The sequence below is a fragment of the Parasteatoda tepidariorum genome, chromosome 3 (assembly GCF_982258835.1).
Source record: "Parasteatoda tepidariorum strain Cologne lab strain chromosome 3, Ptep-v5.0, whole genome shotgun sequence".
Classification (NCBI taxonomy): Eukaryota; Metazoa; Arthropoda; class Arachnida; order Araneae; family Theridiidae; genus Parasteatoda; species Parasteatoda tepidariorum.
In genome coordinates this window covers 2,896,359-2,916,417 of record NC_141757.1, presented here as the reverse complement: position 1 = coordinate 2,916,417, position 20,059 = coordinate 2,896,359, and the positions used below count along the sequence as shown (strand labels likewise).

At 31.5% G+C, this 20,059-nt stretch overlaps 1 protein-coding gene across 2 annotated transcripts in view; it reads right to left on the bottom strand.

The window, feature by feature from the left end:
- Positions 1-20,059, bottom strand: part of LOC107439717 (uncharacterized) — a 44,023-nt gene that overhangs the window by 10,040 nt on the left and 13,924 nt on the right. For both annotated transcript variants that reach the window (XM_087158596.1, XM_087158597.1), the window contains exons 2-6: positions 17,960-19,651; positions 12,255-12,524; positions 7,291-7,809; positions 4,048-4,240; positions 2,649-2,807 (exon numbers count right to left, since the gene is read on the bottom strand). In XM_087158596.1, the coding sequence (XP_087014722.1) occupies positions 2,649-2,807; positions 4,048-4,240; positions 7,291-7,809; positions 12,255-12,524; positions 17,960-19,651 (2,833 nt within the window). The remainder of the gene's footprint in view (positions 1-2,648; positions 2,808-4,047; positions 4,241-7,290; positions 7,810-12,254; positions 12,525-17,959; positions 19,652-20,059) is intronic.

Below are 20,059 nucleotides of genomic sequence, written 5' to 3'. Positions count from 1 at the left end.
CAAAAAATATTTTTAAACACCATATACATTTAAAAAAATGCAAAAATAATTTCAAACACTTCGTCTGATCATGATAAAATAACTAGTTTCTGACAAAGAACTCTTTCTTTATAATATTGGCCACCATAAAAAGATTGATAGATTCTTGGTTCAATTTCAGAAGGCGGAAAATGAAGCCTAAAATTGAGAATGCCTTGCAAAATGCAGCAGAGTTGCACATGAGAGTGCTAGAATCTCATCGAACTCAGCTCAGTAGACGCACATGCAGAAAGGCAGGTATTTCATCAAACATGTAAAATTATTATCGCTTTCATACACTACAGACCAACGGCACACCGAAATGGATTGTAGGTGAATGAATTGTGAAAACATTGATCGGAACAATGTGAAAAGCAGGCTTTTACATAATATGTGGCAAAAATTAATATGGTAAAGAAAAAAATAAAATTTTTGAAAAGGGAAAATTAAGCACTTTTTAAAACCACCGAAAAAAGCACCATTCAGGGCTTTTATAAAAAACGAAAATAAGTATCTTTAAGCATTTTTTAAAAACGTTATGATCATGTTTAATATATACAATATAACCCACCTAAAATAATACTGCAAAATGATATAATCAAAATAATAATTGCTTTACAACTGCCAACTCATGAAGCAATTAAAAATAGGTGCAACATATGCATATTAGTTCATTTTAAAGAATAGTGTATGCATTTGATTTTCCTTTATTTCAAAAATTAACTCAAGAATTCTAACCACTAGTATTGCATTGAAGAGTTTTAAGCCCTTGTTGCATATTTCAAATGTTGTTTTTTTTTTCTAATTTTTTTTATTTTTGCACTTCTATTTTGTAATTTTTGAAATTTATTTGCCAGAAAATAGTTGAAATTTTGATTAGAAATAAAATTTGCATACTACACTTAAAAAATAATCGTAACTTGCATTGCCTCTTGCACAGAAATCGAGTTGAACGTTGAACACTCTAGCTAGTGGCCCTTTTCTGCAATTATTTACTTCTTAATTGAATCGAAATAATTACAATATTGGCTACTGTTTCCAATTGACTATAAAGAACCGAATCCAGCTCATATATGTGCATGCGGACTCGCAAGTATTTCATCAAATCAGTAAAATGATTGGCTTAATGCAATCGACCGACAGTAAGTTGGAATAGATATTGGCTGAATGAATTGCAAAAACTTTTAATAGAACAGCGTGAAAAGCACGGCTTTGCATAATACGTGGTGAAAATCGGTATGGTAAAGAAAAAAATCTCATTTTCAATAAGAGAAAATTAAGCACTGTTTAAAAACACCGAATGTAAAAAGCACCTTTAAGGGCTTTAAAAAAACAAAAATCGAAAAGAAGCACCTTTAAGGGCTTTTAAAAAACAAAAATCGAAAAGAAGCACCTTTAAGCACTTCTTAAAAACGCTACACACCATGAAATTTTTTTTTAAAAACCATTATTCATAGTTACTTAAACTACAAACACAATTTTCATAATAACAAGTAATTAGCCTTATTTTACAGAATTTTTACATTTTCCGAACATAAGTAGCTTATTTAGCTTTGCATACAAAATTTTAATCAAAGCTCTGTTCATAACAGTTAACAAAGGAAATTACTTTTCAACAGCAAGTGATGAACTAATTTTTAAACTTAAGAGAAAATTTTCTTGCGCTCTGTATTGCTAAACAGAATTTACAGTATACCTAACATAACATCAGCTATATTTTTTAACTGTCTTTAAAAAAAAAAAAAAAAAGAATACAGTTAATTTTTTAGTTGCACAACTAACACCTACAATAAATGATTAAGAAACATTTACATTTTGACGATCAGTAAAAATACAATGCAAAGAAACGAAATTATTTTATTTTACATTATAACCATCGTTGAACAGCCAACCCAATTTTTTTGGTTTACGGCTACTAATGCTCCTTGTGTAGCCTTGTAATTTTGAGCCTAATCCAGAAGACAAGGAAATTCCTGGATCAAGTAGTAGGAGAAATTTGCCTTCCTTGAGGACTTTCTGATGGAACTAACCCGCATTTGGCATTTGTGTTACATAGAGAGAAAGACCACGAGAACCTCCCACTGTTAGCCTGATGGCAAGGGGACTCTAACCCATGATCCACTGGGATATTTCACGTCAGCACTGTGGTCGGTTCAAGTCGGATGTGGAATTCTTATCGACCACCCATCGCCGGGATCGAACCGGGTTCACCTCGTTGGAAGGCGAACACTCTACCACCTGAGTCATCGCTGCTAAAATGAAATTATTGTTAGATTTTTATAGGTAAAATTATTCACTGAATAAACGAGTCATAGCAGCAATCTCACTACATCCGGTCTGGTCGACACGGCTGCACAAGAACTGATGATAGTGCCATCAGTTGAGGAATTCTTTAAAAAATCAATGAAATTCGAGAATATACGGGTGAACAGGAAATACTCTTAAAACACAAGAGTCTTTGCTAAAAAAAAAAATTAGATTTGGCAGGTATGCACTAGATTGCAAACTATTGAATAATAAACAATTAAAATTAATTCAGAAATTACTTGAAAGAAAGAATAAATGAGCTAGACTAGAAATAATTGACATATATAAATTATTAACTCAGGTAATATACATATTATACTGACCTAAACTAGAATATTCAGACTCTTTTATTCCAAGATTGATTGATTCATTAGTTGCTTTCACTAGGTTGAAGATGTCTACATAACTTGGAAACTTATCAACTTTTTTCCGTTTATTAATTAAATTCTCTACAGCTTGATTGATTTCATGATATCTAGTTCCTAGAGGAAACAAAAAGAAATGTTAAAAAAAAAAGGGCACAGAATTTTACAACAGAGTATGAAAGAAATTAAAAGCATAAATATTATAACTTGAAAGTAGAAAGATAAATTTTCTTTGGATAAAGTTGTCTCTACTTGAACTATTTAAAAAAATTTAATTGAATATACATACTTAAACTCAGTATTAAATAATTCGGAATTTTTTTCAACAACTTATAATCAAACCTTCTTTTTATCACAATATTAGGTTACATCGATTTAACAATCTAAACGACAAAACTAAGAAACAAATCCATAGTATAAGAAATAAACTCTCCAAGAAATAAACCCATAGTATGCAGAAACCCTGAAAATAGTGCCATGAGAATGGTCACCTTTAAGAACCCCAAGGGGTGACGTCCCAGAGGCAGACCATCTACTAGATTGCTCAACAACATAGAAAATGACCTGAAAATCCAAAAGAATAGAAATTGGAAGGGAGTTGCCATGGATAGGAGACACTGGAATTTGTCAGTTGCTGTGGCAGCCAAGGCCTGCAATTGGCTGTTGCGCTGACAAAGAAAAGAAGAAGAAACCAATAACGATTTCCTTAAATCAATGACCCTACCAGGGTGGCCACTCAAAGAAGGTTTCAAATTTCCCATAATTTTTCCAAGTAAAAATCTTAAAATTTCCAGGCTAGCAAGTTTTTTTCTTCTTTCCATAGTGTAGAATGGGTACAAGAAAAGTGACAATAATATAAAGTATTTTATTAAATTTTACTATTTTTTATTATATTATCTTTAAAAAAAATAACTAGACTAAATTTATTTTAACAACTTAGCAAAACTTTGGTTTTTACTGGTTGAATTTTTAATGTTTTGGCACAACATTAACTACATACAGGAATTTTGTAGCATACTTCAAATGGATGTGCCTTTTGTTCACTATTTTATTCACCATTCTTGACAGCTAACTGTTGAAATCAACTTTCAATGCAAATAATGGCCTCAAAAAATATTCCATTAAAATCCCTAGTCTTTTTCATTGCGATTTTAACATTAATTTATGTAATTACTAAAGCCACAAGCTCATTGAAACATTTCCATTATCGTGGATTGAATAGACTTTTACTAAACATAAAATTATGCTTATAACCCAAAAAGAATCCACAGAGTTGAACTAAAAAGAAACTCAAAATAGTAATGAAATGAAGAAAATTGATTAAATGAAGAATTATAAGTAAACTTTGCACCATTACCTTTAAAAAAATATCTTCTTTCCATTTCAAACTTTAAGCGTGCCGATTGATTTTTCAATCTGCACCATGTTTTATGAATTTCAAGTATCCTCTTTTTATATCTGTCTTCTAGAATGTAGGTAGAGTCCTCATCGTTAAGGTCATCCAGTGATAATTCTTTTGCCTGAAGTATCTTTAATTTTTTATGTAGTTTCTTAAAATTGAGAAAAAAAATATGTTAAAATAGTAGAATAAGATGAAAATCAAAACAATTCAAAAGTAACGGTGAACTCATTAGAAAGGTTTATGCATATTTAAATAGCCAATTTTAAAGTGAGGTATTCAGATAACATTATTGTACAAGTAGGCAACAACAATTATAATTTTTACCAACTATTTGTGATTATCTCAAATTGTAATATTCAACATTAATAATTTATAATATTAAGTTATAGCACAGAATTGATAACATTTTTATGTAGAAGATTTTTAAAAATTTCCTTTTTATTTCATAATATAGAGAAATTTCTGAAACCATTTACAATAATTTCATTGGGAATTTTGGGATAATTATTTGCTTAGCAATAAGAGCTTTTCAGATTTTTGAAGTAATAATTTTACATTATCTAGAAATGTATAAGTAACCTTTTTTTCTTCCCTTTTCTTATTATATGGCATAAATAAATAATATGATGCTAACTTAGCTACACCAGATAATTTTTAAATATTTTTTCAACAAAAAGGAATTATTATTATTTTTTTTTTTGGATCGAAAACTACATTATTATTTTTGTTATTTTCTAAAAAAAGTTAAGAAAATTCTGAGAAATTGTGTGTAGTAGTGTTTGTTTTAGATCAGATAAGAGAATCTGCAACATAATAATTTTAAGTCAATATTATTGTTTTTATTATTTTAATTTTAATAAAAATATCTATCAAATGGTGAGTGATCATTAGACAAGAAAATTCATCTCGAGCGCTATAACTTACTAATAAAGCCAATTACACTATATCAATTGTAACATTTACAAAGAAAATATGACAAAGAATATTTTTATTCCACCAGACGTTTGCTACAGAGTAAGGTTTTGTCCCCCTTCCTTATTTGAATTGTTTCCAAAGTTAAATTTTATGAAAATATTTCTGAAATCCCCTTCAAATAAAATACACCAATTTTACAATAAAATTAGCATTGTTTTACAAGCATTAGAATTACATTTATAAAGATATCTAAAAAACAATTCAATTTTGTTTGTTTGTTTGTGATATTTTTTTAATAGTATAATTACTTAAAGAACTTATATTACGAATTATAAATACATTAGTATGTTAACTTATATTTCATACTAATGTATTTATAATAAGAGTAGACATGCTTGTATATTTCTTTCATGCATTTTTAACAAAGTAATGCTATTTATTTATTTATTATTTTTTTGTCACCTGTTGCTGTAACTGTTACAATCAAATTGCTAAAAAGTAATCACAAGAATGACTAGTTATTGGGAGTATAAATTCGTTCGGTCCATTTTCCAAAAATGGCTCTGGCTGATATGAATGTTTCGTAGTGACAGCTGGTTTTAGAGAGGTTAGACATCTGTCAATAATATTCATTTGATATCGCTTTGAGTTTCTTACAAAAACCCTGTTTCTTACTTTGTTGAATGTGTAGCGGTAATTAAGCAGCATTTGAGAGAGGATTTATGTTTCCGCATTAATTGGAAGAAAAGTGCAGCTGAAGCACATTGAATGCTTGTAGAAGTTTATGGCATACCTGCCAGGGAAAAAAATAGGAACACGTCACGCGATCGCGACATTAAAGTTTACTTCTTTACATTAAATGTTTGCATAATTGTAACTGTATAAGATTTAATGTAACAATTATTATTGATTGTAATACATATCAACTGACAAGATTTCTGATAATTATTCAACAAACTAATTAAATAGAAATGATAGCTGATTTTAGTAATTTAAAACATATTTAAAAACAAAATATTTTATTATTACTCAAACATATGTGACAATAAACACATATAACAAAATAATCAATTCTTCTTGTTAAGTGCTACAGTTGTAGCAGATTTGGCTAATTTTAAAAACTTTTCATCAAACACTTGTCTATAACAAGGCTGAATCATTTGGGACTTGGTAAATCAAAATTGCTTGCAAAGTAGACACATTCATGCTACCCCTAAACTCAGTTTTATTTTTTGGAAACATCGCACAAAACAACTTTGATGCATGGTCCGCAGCAGCTAACGGAATATTGTGTTCAAGGAGAAATCCCTAAAGCAATATTTCGCTTCTAATTGATTGTAGATCAATAGTGGACGACACAAAATCGGAAATTTTTGCCGCCTTTTTCATATTTGTATATTCGGTAGCATGCTTGGCTGTTTTCCCGTGTGAAATGATACACTTTCCGCCATGTGCTATACTAATGTCTGTATTGCAAGCAATACATAACGCGTACGATGTCCCCTTTCTTGATTTTTTGATGAAATCAAATTCTTCACTATAATTGTCGCAAAAACACTGACTTCGCCGAATTTTTGACATTTTTTCAGATTACCACGTGGAAAAACATTCAAAGCTAAACTCGAATCAAAAAGATGCGTTCCGAGTAAACATTAAACACCTGTACGGTTGCAAGTAAAAGACAAGGAGTCAGGAAGCTAAAATTTCCTCTTGGTGTCTGTGAAGTGACCTGTACATACGTCATCAAATATATGAATGTAGCTAGAGGTGGAGCTAAGTGATAACGCGACTTGATTGGATTTCGCCAATCGGACATGGATCGCTTTATAGAGTAAAAGAAAAAATTACGCTATGATAAAAAATCGGAACATTTTGACCCAAAATCGTATTAACGGAACAAGGCATAAAAATCGGAACCGTTCCGATAAAATCTGCACACTTGGCAGCTATGTTATGGTGACAATGCTCCAACTGATAAATCTTGTAGGGAATTGTTTCAATGTTACATGAATGGTGTCACTGGTTCACTTCCTTCACCAGAAATCGAAAATTGGCTCCCAACTTGGATCGCCTCAAAAGAAGAGACATTTTTTCGAGATGGAATACGAAAATTGCCTGAGAGGTGGGAAAAAGTAGTAGCCAGCGATGGACAATACTTTAATTAATCTGCTCTTTCATATTGTTCCGAAATAAATGCATTTTTGGCCACACAAAAATGGACCAAACTAATTTGTACAATACTTTGCAAAATTATCTTATCGTACAAATATAAATCATACTTACTTCCATATGATTATCTAATTTTGAAATTTTTTCATCTAATTTCTTCTGAGCTTCCTCAGCTGATAATATCGGAATGGCAGAAAGACGTACTTTTTTCTCAGACTTCATAGATTCGGATTTTTTCAGATTATGAACGTTGAAATTTTTTTCAGTTTTTTTATCAGACAATGACCGAGATGGCATTTCTAATGTCTCTCGTTTCTTAAAATCAGGTTCAGAGACAACAGAATTTCCAGAGGGCACATTCTTGATAACTTTGTTTTTCGATGGTGATTCGACTTCACACTGGTCGTGAGTTCTATTTTCTCTCAATTGTATTCTTAGATCGAGGAGAAATTGACTTATTTTATGGGGATGTTTTCTTATGTTTGCAAATATAGTATCGATTAAATTACTGAAGTCTAGACTAGAAATAAACTGCTCAGATGCCTTCTCTAACGATTTGAAAAAATTATGTCTCATTTGCGATTTTTCTTCCCAACTCGATAAGCGCGACTCCATCAACACAAAATCCATCAACTGAAAACAAAGAAAGAACAGTTTTTAGCTGGATACACTCATTTCAAAATTAATATTAGACATTTTCTAGAAAATAAATTATGAATTAAATAATTTATTAATCAGATTCTACCACTTCATGAAATTACTATTTCATGTCGGCCAACATTGGAGAAATAAAGTAGCGAAGATTTTACCCCGTAGCCTTGTAATTTTAAACCCAATCCAGAAAACAAGGAAACTTCTGGATTAGGGTTCCCACTCATTATCAGAAAAAAATTCTTTGAATTCCAATGATAATTGAGACCCAATTTTCATCAGAAAACTTTGATTATTTTATTTGTTATGTGAAATATTAAATTTTCTATAAAAAAAAATACTAAAAAATGAGGATGGGAACACTTCAGTTTGACTAAAATGTGACATTTTTACAACAAATAATTGTAATAGATGTTAGAATTATTTATCTCGAATCTCAATAACTGTTTACTGTTACTGACAATTTTAAGATTGGTTATTTTCCAGGTATGATACAGGAATATTCCAGGTTCTTGTAAAAAAATTGCAACTTTCCCAGACTATTCTCTGATTTTTAGAGTTAAAATAAAATTCCCTGACTATTCCAGATTTTCCCTGTTCTCCCTGATCCATGGAAACCCTGTGGATCAAGTAGTGGTAGAAATTTTGACTTCTTGTTGAACTTTTTGATGGAACTAGCCCGCATTTGCATTACATGGAGAGAAAAACCAAGAAAACTTTGCTGGGTAAGTCTGACGGCAATGGGGCCATGATCCAGCTACCACAGAGGATATTTCACGTCAGCACTGAGGTCGCTGCAAACTGGATGCGAAATTCATATCGGCCAGTCATCGCTGGGATTCGAAACCAGTTCACATCATTGGAAGGCAAATGCTCTATCCCTCGAGCCATCACGGCTCGACTTAAACTCACAACCACAGCACTCAACGTACCACAGTACTGGCAATAGCACCATCTGTTGAGGAATAAGAGAAGCATTTTTGCCATCAGTAGATATTTTATCACGAAATTTGTTGTTTAAAAATTTCTTCAACAAATACAGAGAAATTTGAGAATATACGAGGGGACAGGAGATAGATGTAAAATACCGGATTTCTAGTTAAAAAACAGGAGACTTGGAAGGTATGCTTAGAGTAAAAAAAAGGAACAGATGAACATATTTAAATAATGCCATAGTAAATGAGATAGTTTACTGTAGCCAGGGGTCTGTCCAGACATTTTGTGAAAGGTCCGTTTTTCGTGAAATTGTGGAAAAATTACTCACATTCTTTCAACCAGGGTCCGCTTTTATGAATTTGTGCAAATAGGGTCCGGTTATGGCAAGAAACTTTTTCAAGAAGTTTTTTAATTGTAAATAGATACAAGATTATGCTCAACACGGTAAAATTATAATTAAAAAATTAAATTTTCAAAAATAAACAGCAATTGCTGCTTCTAAATTAGAGATAAAACATACAAATATTTGGTATTTAGCCTATACTGCTGAACGCAAAATATTCATTTCGGACGAATAATGGAAGAATCGTCTGTGGAAGACAAAACTTAATTCGTTTACATCCATCTTTCTTGTTTTCTGCCCTGGGAAGGGTTTATTTGATTAACAAAACAATAACAAAGATTAAAAAATTTGTGAAGGGTCCGATTAAAAGAAAAATCATTTTGTGAAGGGTCCGTTTTTATGAAAAGATATTTTGTGAAGGGTCCGTTAACGGACCCAAATGTCCTCTAAACAGACCCCTGGTAGCTTAAATATCCCACAGAACGCATTTTGAGTAATCACCATTTTTTAAAAGACTAAAATAAGAAGCAAAATTCCCTGTATTTTCCCCATTTGTAAAGGAAAACTCAAAATTCCCTGCATTTTCCCTATTATTTTAGGCGATTTTTTAATTCTCTTTATTTTCCAGGTTCTCCCTATTCTTTCCTGTGAAGTGGCAACCCTGTAATAACAACAGATAAGGTATTGATGGCAGTGTAATCCAATAATTGTTGTCAGGTTTACTGGTTCTTTTCTTAATGATGCTAGTTAATATTTATAAACACACTCGTTACCTTTCGCCCCATTTCTCTCCCAATTGCTCTGTATAATGTTATTTATACAGAAGAAGAAAAAAAAAAATCTCCAAGTTTTGTTCTAATTATTGGATTTTTACCTTCAGATTGCCAATCAAAATGATACATAAAAATCTCAAATATGCTAAACAATAAGTTTCAGGGTGCATAGCCAAACTATTCAACAAAAAATAAGCACCTTTTAAGCACTCAAAAAATATTTTAAGCACTTTAAAAAAATATAATTAGGCAGGGTTGGAAAGTTTTTTGCAATTGACGGTTTTATCTTGCTTTAACCGTCATGTAAAAAAAAAAACTTTTCTCATTGTTTTTGACAATTGTCAGAAATCATGAAATTTTGAATCTTGCAAAACGAATGGAGTTTTCATACACTACGAACTGAAAAATAGGGCGAAATAGACTAGGGTAGAGAGAATTGTGAAAACGTTGAACTCTGTCTTTTTGCATAATTCGAACCGAAAATCAACACGGTAAAGAAAAAATCTGATTATGAAAGAGAAAATATCAAGCACTTTTTAAAAACACCCAATGAAAAAAGCACCTTTGTGGGCCTTTAAAAAACGAAAATAAGCACCTTTAAGCACTTTTTAAAAACGCTACGCACCCTGAGTGTTAACTATAGTTGCAAAATAAAAAATTCACCATTTCCTTATTTTGATTTTTGACTATCAAAATATGGGGGGTATCGTGAGGCTGGAAAACATGGTCCCAATAGCTTAGTTAAAAGAGTAGTCAAAAGTTAAATCCTTATGTTAACTTTCTGCAGACAAACGAGTAACTTCCTCCCAAAAAAAATAATTTCCAATAATTATTTATTCATTTTATCAGTAAATATTTCTTTTATCAAAATAAACTTCCCAGCAAAAAAATAATTCCTAATAACTATTTATTTTAGTATTTTATTTAATGATTTTTGCATAATTTCAAAATACGTAATTTTGAATGAGAAAATATAAATCTTTTATAAAATCAGTTGAATAGTTACTGAGTTAACAAAATCTAAGAAACAAAGTAATTTTAAATTTTTATTTCTGGTGAACTATTTTGCAGTTTTAACTCAAATTCTACATCATGGCATATAAAATAACATAATTTAAAATAATGTCAAAGTTTGCAAAGGATACAATTAAAAATTTATTCAGCCACTAATTAATAAAATAATAAAAAATAATTATTAAAAATTGTTTTTGTATGGAATTAACTTCGGCTAAACAAGATTTAAAATACTGTGCAAAAAGTTATTAATTAACTTTAAAAGTTCTTGGGGTATGGTGAAATAAAGACATCCTTCATATCAAAAAGGAGATTAAAAAAGAGATCCTTCATATATTAAGGTTTCAGGAACATAAAAAAAAAATTTTGTTTGCTCAGTATTATTGCTTAAAGTATCCTCTCTACTAATAATTTTCACGTTTATACTCTCTTTGCTTGATAACTAAATCAATTAATATAATATTATTGAGTTGTGCTTAGTTTGAATGCAATCTTTTATAGTTTGTCAAAAGTAAAAACTCCCCAAGCCATTCGTCAGGATTCGTAGTGGTGACTAAGGTAACGAGGTATAATTATTTCAACAGTGTGCGTAGCCAAAACTTTCAACAAAAAATAAGCACCCTTAAAGTACTTTTCAAGCACTCAAAAAATATTTTTAAGCACTATATACATTAACAAAATGCAAAATAATTTTTAAAGACTTTAGATGATCATGTTAAAATAACTAGTTTCTGACAAAGAACTCTTTTCTTGATTATATTAGCCGTTATAAAATGATCCGAGAGATCTTTTGGTACGATATGAGAGGGTGGAAAATGAATCTGAAATTGAGAATATCTTGCAAAATTCAACAGAGTTGCACATGAGAAGGCAATAATCTCACCGAACCAGGCTCAGTAGACTCACATATGGACTCACAAGTATTTCCTCAAACATGCAAAATAATTGGCGCTTTCATAAGCTATGGTCCGAAGGTACGCCGAAATAAATTGTCAAAACGTTGAATAGAACAATGTGAAAAGCACGCTTTTGCATAATACGTAGCAAAAATCGACATGGTAACGAAAAAAAATCTCATTTTTGAAAAGGGAAAATTAAGCACTTTTTAAAAACACCAAATGGTAAAAGCACATTTAAGGGCTTAACGGAAATCTAAGAAAATTTAAGCACTTTTTAAAAACGCTACACACCATGTTCAAGTAGGGGTGTGGGATCATTATTTAGAACAGGTTTTGGTTTGGGTCGATGAGAGAAAGGGAAACCCTCCATGAAATGCACCATTCTTGTTTCCATAGAAGCAGACGGCCTCAGACTTTGTGGCAAGGGGCATTCTTACTGTAGACAAACTGTACATAACTTACCATTTCAAACTTTTGCTTGTTTGATTCAACCGAACACGTTTCGTGAGAAGGTCCGGGTATGTCATGTTTTGCGTCTCTATTAGCAGAGTAGTTCACTGCAATGGATTTATTCTCTTTATTAGCAGAAGATGTAGGATCTTCATTATGACTTGGTCGCTCTGCCAAAATCTCTTTTGACCCTTCATTTGAAAAGAGACCTTTCTTGGCGGAATTCAACTGTTCACCCTCTTCTTGCCTCTTCCTCTTTAAAGAGAGCTTAGGCGAAGTAACCTAAAAAATATATATACATACAGGGGTCTACAAAAAATCACAATTGTCAAAAACTAGAACCAATTTTTAACACCAAACATAGCATAATCGGTCAAATGACCGTTTAAGAACTTGCACGCTCGAAATGCGCTTATCATCTTATCAATTTTGCACATTTGACTTCAAGACTCTTTCTAACAATTACATACAGTTAAGATTCTATTGTTATTTTTTTTTGTATTGCTTTTTTATCGACTAATACTTGTCATATGCCTATTTCTGCCACAACAGCTCATTTGACTGGAGAACAACTCATTGCTTTATAAGGTCATTGGATCAGAAATTTCGATGTAATGCGTGTTCCACATATTGCATTCGATGAGTTGCGTAGTGAGTTCAATCAGAATAACAGTGAATTCAAATTTCAAGAAAGGACCTAAAATTTCAGATTGTCATTTTCGTGTCATAAAAAGTGACAAAAAGTAAATGTTTTGGTAAGCAGTTCATATTTATGTTGATAGCTTTACTTCATTTCTAACTAGCTGTTAGTTTTTTTAGGCCCCAGTGTCTTCGAGGGTCTATTGAACTTTATGTATAAGGAAAGAAATATCATTCATACATAAACTAAATTTATTAACTAAAAACAAGAACACAACCATCTGGTTTGACGGCCGAGAATGAAAAGGTAAAACTGGAAAAGTGAAAAACCAAATTACAACTCAGTTGTCAACGGAACGTTGCCAACGGTGTTAAATAAATTTAAAGCTTTAAATAAAGTTAGGTGAGGCTAGATCTGTAGCTCACCATAGTACTCCCCCTCCAGTGAGGTCCACGAGCGTTACCAAAAATAAGCTGCGCAAATGTCTATTGCGGGTAACGAACAGGTACTTGAACTTTTCTTCCTCTCATTGTAGTTTTGGTTAAAGATCGAGGAGAGTTTTCAAATTTAACCTTATGCTGTTTCAAATTTAACCTTATGCTGTTAGGTGAGGCTAGATCTGTAGCTCACCATAGTTTTCACCCAGAAAAATGTCGGAACAATCAAGACATCACAAGTTCTTAAAATAAATAACATTAATTATGAGAATAATTATAAGAATTATAGAAATAATAATAATTAGAAGAAATGTGTTTACAAAAAATGTACAATGGAAAGACCCTGTATATGTAAAATATGTGTTGAGCAATGAATTAAAAATTCATATTCTTTGTGTCTGTCATGCGTAAAAATTGGCAATATACAACTTTGCTTAATTATAATAAAGCTTTTTTTAGTTTATTTCCTTCCTAACATAAATATTTCATAGATTCAATCAAGAAACAAAGTCCGGTCATTTCACCGGCTATGGTAGAAATAGGTATAGCTTAAGTGCTTGTATGTTTAGTGCTAAGAACAACAAATTAATAAAACATTTATGAAAACTCAAAAAAATTTTGATAGGGTAATTTTTGAAAATCTGAAGTATGGTACATTGTCATAGGGTGGTAACTACTTACATACCTGTCAACATTGGAGAAATATAATACTGGAGATTTTACTAGCGACATTTTTTAGGCTACGGTTAAAGTTTTTATACATCATGTAAGTCAAAAAGAGAAATTCAAAATTGGAAATAATGTAAGCACTTGTATTTAGTGAGGTAAAAAATATATATATAAACCTTAATCTAAAGAAGATTTTTTAAACCATTATTTATAATTACTTAAACTATTAATACTCAACATACTGCAGCACTGGCAATAGCACCATCTGTTGAGGAATAAGAAAAGTACTTTTGGCATTAGCCGATATTTCATCTCCAAACAAATGTTTCTTTTTTTAATTTCTTCAACAAATACGAAGAAATTTGAAAATATATGGGTAAGCAGGAAATAGGCATAAAATACCAGAATCTTAGTTTTAAAAAAAATAACAGATATTTTATTGCGAAAAAAATATTTTATCCATCAATAGATATTTTAACACCAAACAAATGATTTTTTTTTAAAATTTCTTTAGCAAATATGGAGAAATTTGAGAATATATGGGTAAACAGGAAATAGTCATAAAATACTAACTGAAGTACTAGTAACTTAGTACTTCAGAAACTCTATTTTTGTGCTACCTTGAAGAAAAAAATATGAAGGCTGAATTGAAAATTTATTAGTTTCTTCTCATATAAGAATCTTCGGTAAGCCAATTACTTATGTATGTAATACAGTAACAACAATATTTTACTGACCAAATAAATATATTGCTGTGGAGGGATATATTGAGGGCCTACATTATATACTTTGGTGACCCAATAAGATTTTTTAAAATTTTAATGCTATATACGTATACAATTTAAATAAATTCAGAAAATGAGATCGTAAACATACCTGAAAACTGCTTTTATTGAAGATATTCAATATTTTCGTTTGTTTATTCATTTTTTTTTACTGTTAAGTCCACCAACAAAGTAGGCATTGAATCCAAAGCATGAAAATGATTTATGTTTGTGAATGGTGCCCCACCCACCCTCTAGGGAAAAAATTATCTTTCAGGTGTTAATGTGATGCATCATTTGTGACTCATGATTGTGACTCATGTGATGCATCATTTGTGACTCATGATCAGCTTTTCACATGAAGGAAATGAAATCAGATAGGAATGTTACATCTGTGACTTCTTAAGTGATAAGGGAGGCAATTCTAAGAATGGAAGCTCTTGGGGTGGTCAGCAGTGAGTCTTCTCTTGTCAGAAAAAATGGCAAAAGATAAAATTTATAATTTTTACATTATTTAAAAACCAATTACAAATGGAGAAAATAAGGTTGAAATTTGGAAAAAATATAGTTTTACTGAGGTTTATTGCTTCAGAGGATATCGTCATATTGAGAGGAGGATAATATTAATTAATATGCAAGTTCGTCGGGACCATGAAACATTATCATAATAGAGGGAGTTATTGTTGTATAGGAGATAGTAGTAGAGAGAGCTTACTGTATATTTTACTCCTATCACTCGTCAAAATTAGACAAATGTAATTAGACATCAGATATTGTACTATTTAGCCCTTTTCTATTTTTAATTTACTAATATTTTGAGTTCTGGCACAAATATATCTTTGCAATCAAGGTTAAACCTTTGAGTTCATTTTGTATACTTTTGACTAACTATCTCATGGTAGATTCAATTCAATTCTTTTTTATTTTTTGCCCCCACTATACTTCTAAATATTACACAGAAAGAACATACAGTAAAACCCTGATATAGTGAACTCCCCGATATAGTGAACGAAACGTTCGCTCCCATGCCTTGCTACACTTGTATAATGTTAATTTTTGTGGATATAGTGAACCAAAACAAGAGAGGAAGTTTGATATTATGAACTTTTTTCTGTCTTCAACTGATTTAGTTCCATTATTTTTTTGTAATAATTTTGAAATTTCTACTTCAAAATAAATACATATACCAATTTTTAAAACCATCCACAGCATGGAAAGTAGCAATATTGAATTACTTCAGCATTCAGAGAAGCCACAATTGTCCAGTATCTGAACAAATGCTTCAAGTCAAAGCCAATGAATTTGCTAAGCGATTTGGTGAGACTACTTTTATGAGCTCGAATGGCTAGACAGGTTTAAAATTTGGAACATAAATTGAGGACAAAATGATCGGAGAGTCAGGAAGTGCTTCTGTATCTGATGTTGAGGATTGCTCCTCAGCAAAAGATTACTAATTTTATTTATTTTTTTGTACGCAAGATGAAGAGTAATAAAAAATAAAAGTTAACATATTTTTGTAACTAAGTATTCTTTTTCAGTCATTTTTGTATTTCATTCTATTCCTCATTTATTTAAATAATGTTGTGGGTAATAAAAGGGGGAGTTAAGAACCATTAGTAAAAATTGTTTGTGGAACGGAGATATTGAATTTCCGGTTATGGTGAACGAAATTCCGGTCCCTGGAAGGTTCCCTATAGCGGGGTTTGACTGCATGTGCTAATTAGGGAAGATAAGAAGTAGTCAATGTAACCCTTTGTAGAAAGCGACAATTACAAAAATTGTTATTACACGTTGCTTTAATGTAGTAACAAGTATCTAAAAATTTTGTAATAAAAAGATAATAATCCACTAACCACAATAATTTATTGCCATGAAATAATAATCACATCTGACGATTCTTATTAACAAATTCATTACCTATCTTAGTTTCATGAAAAAATTTACTACAGTTATCAAAATGTGCAAACATTTTTAAACACTTCTAAAATTGTTTTTGGAGAGAGTATTAGGAGAAAGAAAAAGAAAAACTTGTACCTTTTGATCTGTTTATTTTAGAAACAAGTCTCAATTTTAAAAGGAAAGAGGAAGTTTAATATGTTTGTTTTTTTTAAATAATTTCCAAATTATTTTGCTAAAACGGCCTGTTCAGATTTTATGGTGAAAAATTTGCAGCTTTTAGATATTAATTTTTTTTTTCTTTCAAATTTTGAGGCTAGGGGAAGAGATCTAAATATTATTTCAATGTGCTGAAACTTACAGAATATCAGTTTTATTAAACCAAATGGCACCTTTTTAAGGGGTGTCATGAAAATTTCTATGAAAAAAAATTTTTCTCATATGAATGAAAGCCACTCGAATAAATAGTATGCATAATTTATGTTAATATAAATGCACTTTATTATTACATTTGTTTAGGAAAATGAGGATCATTTAATTAACATTTAATATTGGAAGCCATAAAATTGGAAGCCATATAGATTTTAAAACCTAGTATAAAACTAAAATAATTAAGTAATTTCATCACAATCATAATGCCATCGTAATTTTGATATTCTACAGAGGAGATGGCTCCCCTGCTTTGGTAGCATGCATGCAAGGTCAAGCACTTGACGGTATAACAGTTTAATGAAGACCGATACCGTGCACCCTCGGTCAGCACGCAGGCTGATCAAAGTGGTCACCCACTCGCTTACTTTTTATAACCGTCATTGAACAGCATACCCTAATTTGGGTTTATGACTAATAGTGCTCAACTCAGTAGCCTTGAACCCAATACAGAACATAAAGAAATTAATGGATGAAGTATTGGGAGAAATTTGCCTCTGTGGAGGACTTTTTTGATGGAACTAACCCGCATCTGAGTTACACGGAGAGGAAAACCACAAAAACCTCCCACAGTTAGCCTGATGGCAAGGGGACTCTAACCCATGATCCATCTACCACTGAGGATATGTCATGACAGCACTGTGGGCGGTGGAAGCCGGATGCGGAATTCCTATCGACCAGCCATTGCTGGGATTCGAACCCGGTTCACCTTATTAGAAGGTGGATGCTCTATCTTTTGAGTCATCGCGGCTCAGCCACCCACTTACTGACCACAGACAGTGATGCTTGACTACAGTGTTCTACTAGGAACCGTGTCTTTACGATCAGACCCCCGTGGCAAATGCCAGCTAATAATACATAAATAAATTACGTCAAACATACCTCTTTAGGCTGTCTCACGGCTGTTTCAGTCAGTGTAGAATTGCTAAGAAGATACTGTTCAACTTTCTCAGAGGCTGGTATAGGTTTAGAGGCTAGAATGTGTATAACATCTTGAAAACTGGCAGACTTTGTTGAGTTGTTGACTACTTCACTAGCAGTTTTATTTCCAGCAATCGGTGATTTGCGATCAGTAGATGAACCTGCAGCATTAGTTTTTTCTGGTGCATCCAAGAAAATTACATCAGCATCAAGCGAGACCAATTCTTTGTCAGATTTGATTTCCGCAATTCCATCGGATGACACAGTAATGATGTGTCCGGATGAAAGAAATCTGCCCTCCCTTTCAGTTGTTTCAGAATTCAGAATGACTGATGAAGAGGGTATCTTGCTTTGAGCTTTCGTATAAGTTGAAATGGGTTTAATCTTAAATGGTTCACATATACTTTGACTAACTGATTCATTTTTTGTAGTTAATTTCTTATTGAGTTCAGATATAGATTGACTTTCAAGCTTAGAATCATTGCACATAGGCAGTTTTCTATTAGTAGATGAGTCAGTCTTGAATTGACTTCCGGCTGAAGATTCATTATTTTTAACTGTTTTTTTACGTTCCAGTGATTCAGGTACAGATCTAGGTTTTGATTCATCATTTTTAGAGAGTTTTCCCTTCAATTCATTATCAGTTGCTTCAGAATTCAGATTGATTGATGATGAGGTTCTCTTGCTTTGAGCTTTCATATCAGTTGAAATGGGTTTAATCTTAAACAATTCATGTTTACTTTGACTAACAGATTCTTTTTTTGTAGTTAATTTCTTATTCAGTTCAGATTTAGTTTGACTTTCAAGCTTAGAATCATTAGACATAGATGAATCAGACTTAAATTGACTCCCGGCCGTAGATTCAATATTTTTAACTATTATTTTATGTACCCGTGATTCAGGCACAGATCTAGGTTTAGATTCATCATTTTCAGAGAGTTTTCTCTTTTTAGACCAACTTAAAGGCACATCTTTATCAAATTTTGTGGAGTTATGCACGCGTTTATTGCATTGTGCGTTATTTGTAAGAGTTTGATTTTCAAACACGCCATTTAATATATTAGAATTTAACTGAGCATTTGTGGTTAATTTTCCCGTATTGTTATCACTATTTGTTGTAATTGCACCACTAGAACTCCTTTTATCACTTTTTACATTTGAGCTAATACTTATGCCCCTTTCCTTCAACTTAGCAAAAGGTAATTCGTCCTTCGGTGTATTTAATGAAGTCGTAGCAGCTTTATTGTTAAGAAGTAACTTTTTTGAGCTTTTAGATTCAGTAACATGTATTTCAATAGGTAAGGAATGAACATCCGTGTCCTGAAATGGTTTATCAGTTAAGACAATAGTTTTTGTGTCAAGAGTTTGTTTTCTATTGTTGCTATCTGAAAAACTATTTTGAGGTGAATGTGATGAATACATAGACTTGCGTGCAGTGAATTTTTCTTTTTTATTGAATGCTTTGGCCGTAGTTGAATTTACATGATTAGGAATACTGTTTGGAATATGAGAAGAATTATTTCTAGAAGTACTTGGTTCACATGACTCTGAACTTCTTATGGCTGCAATATCTCTTCTAGTATTTATGGATTTCCGAGCACTTTCCTTCAATTTTATTGTTTCAGTTTTAACCGCTATTGGTGTCACCTCCTCCTTGAATAAAAAAAAAAAGAGAATTATATAAGTTGAGTTTAAAAATAATGAAAAATTGAATTGAACTTTCTTTAAATTGTATTGTTTCATTTTTAACGGCTATTGGTGTCACTTCCTCCTTGAATAAAAAAAAAAATTATATAAGTTCAGGGGTACTAGCAAAGTATTTTAAAATCTTAGGGTAATTTTAAGAGCTTTTTTCAAAAAATTTTAGGGGTAATATATGATTTTGCTAGGATAAAAACAGATCACACGGTAGTTTATTACATAACAGAAGATTATTCTTATTCATCCATACATATCATAAATAATTGCAAGCCATAAAATAAAGCTCTGAAATTTATTAAGTCAAGAATGAAATCTCTAAAGTGTAAAATTGAAATTTCAACTTTACATATTACCTATCAA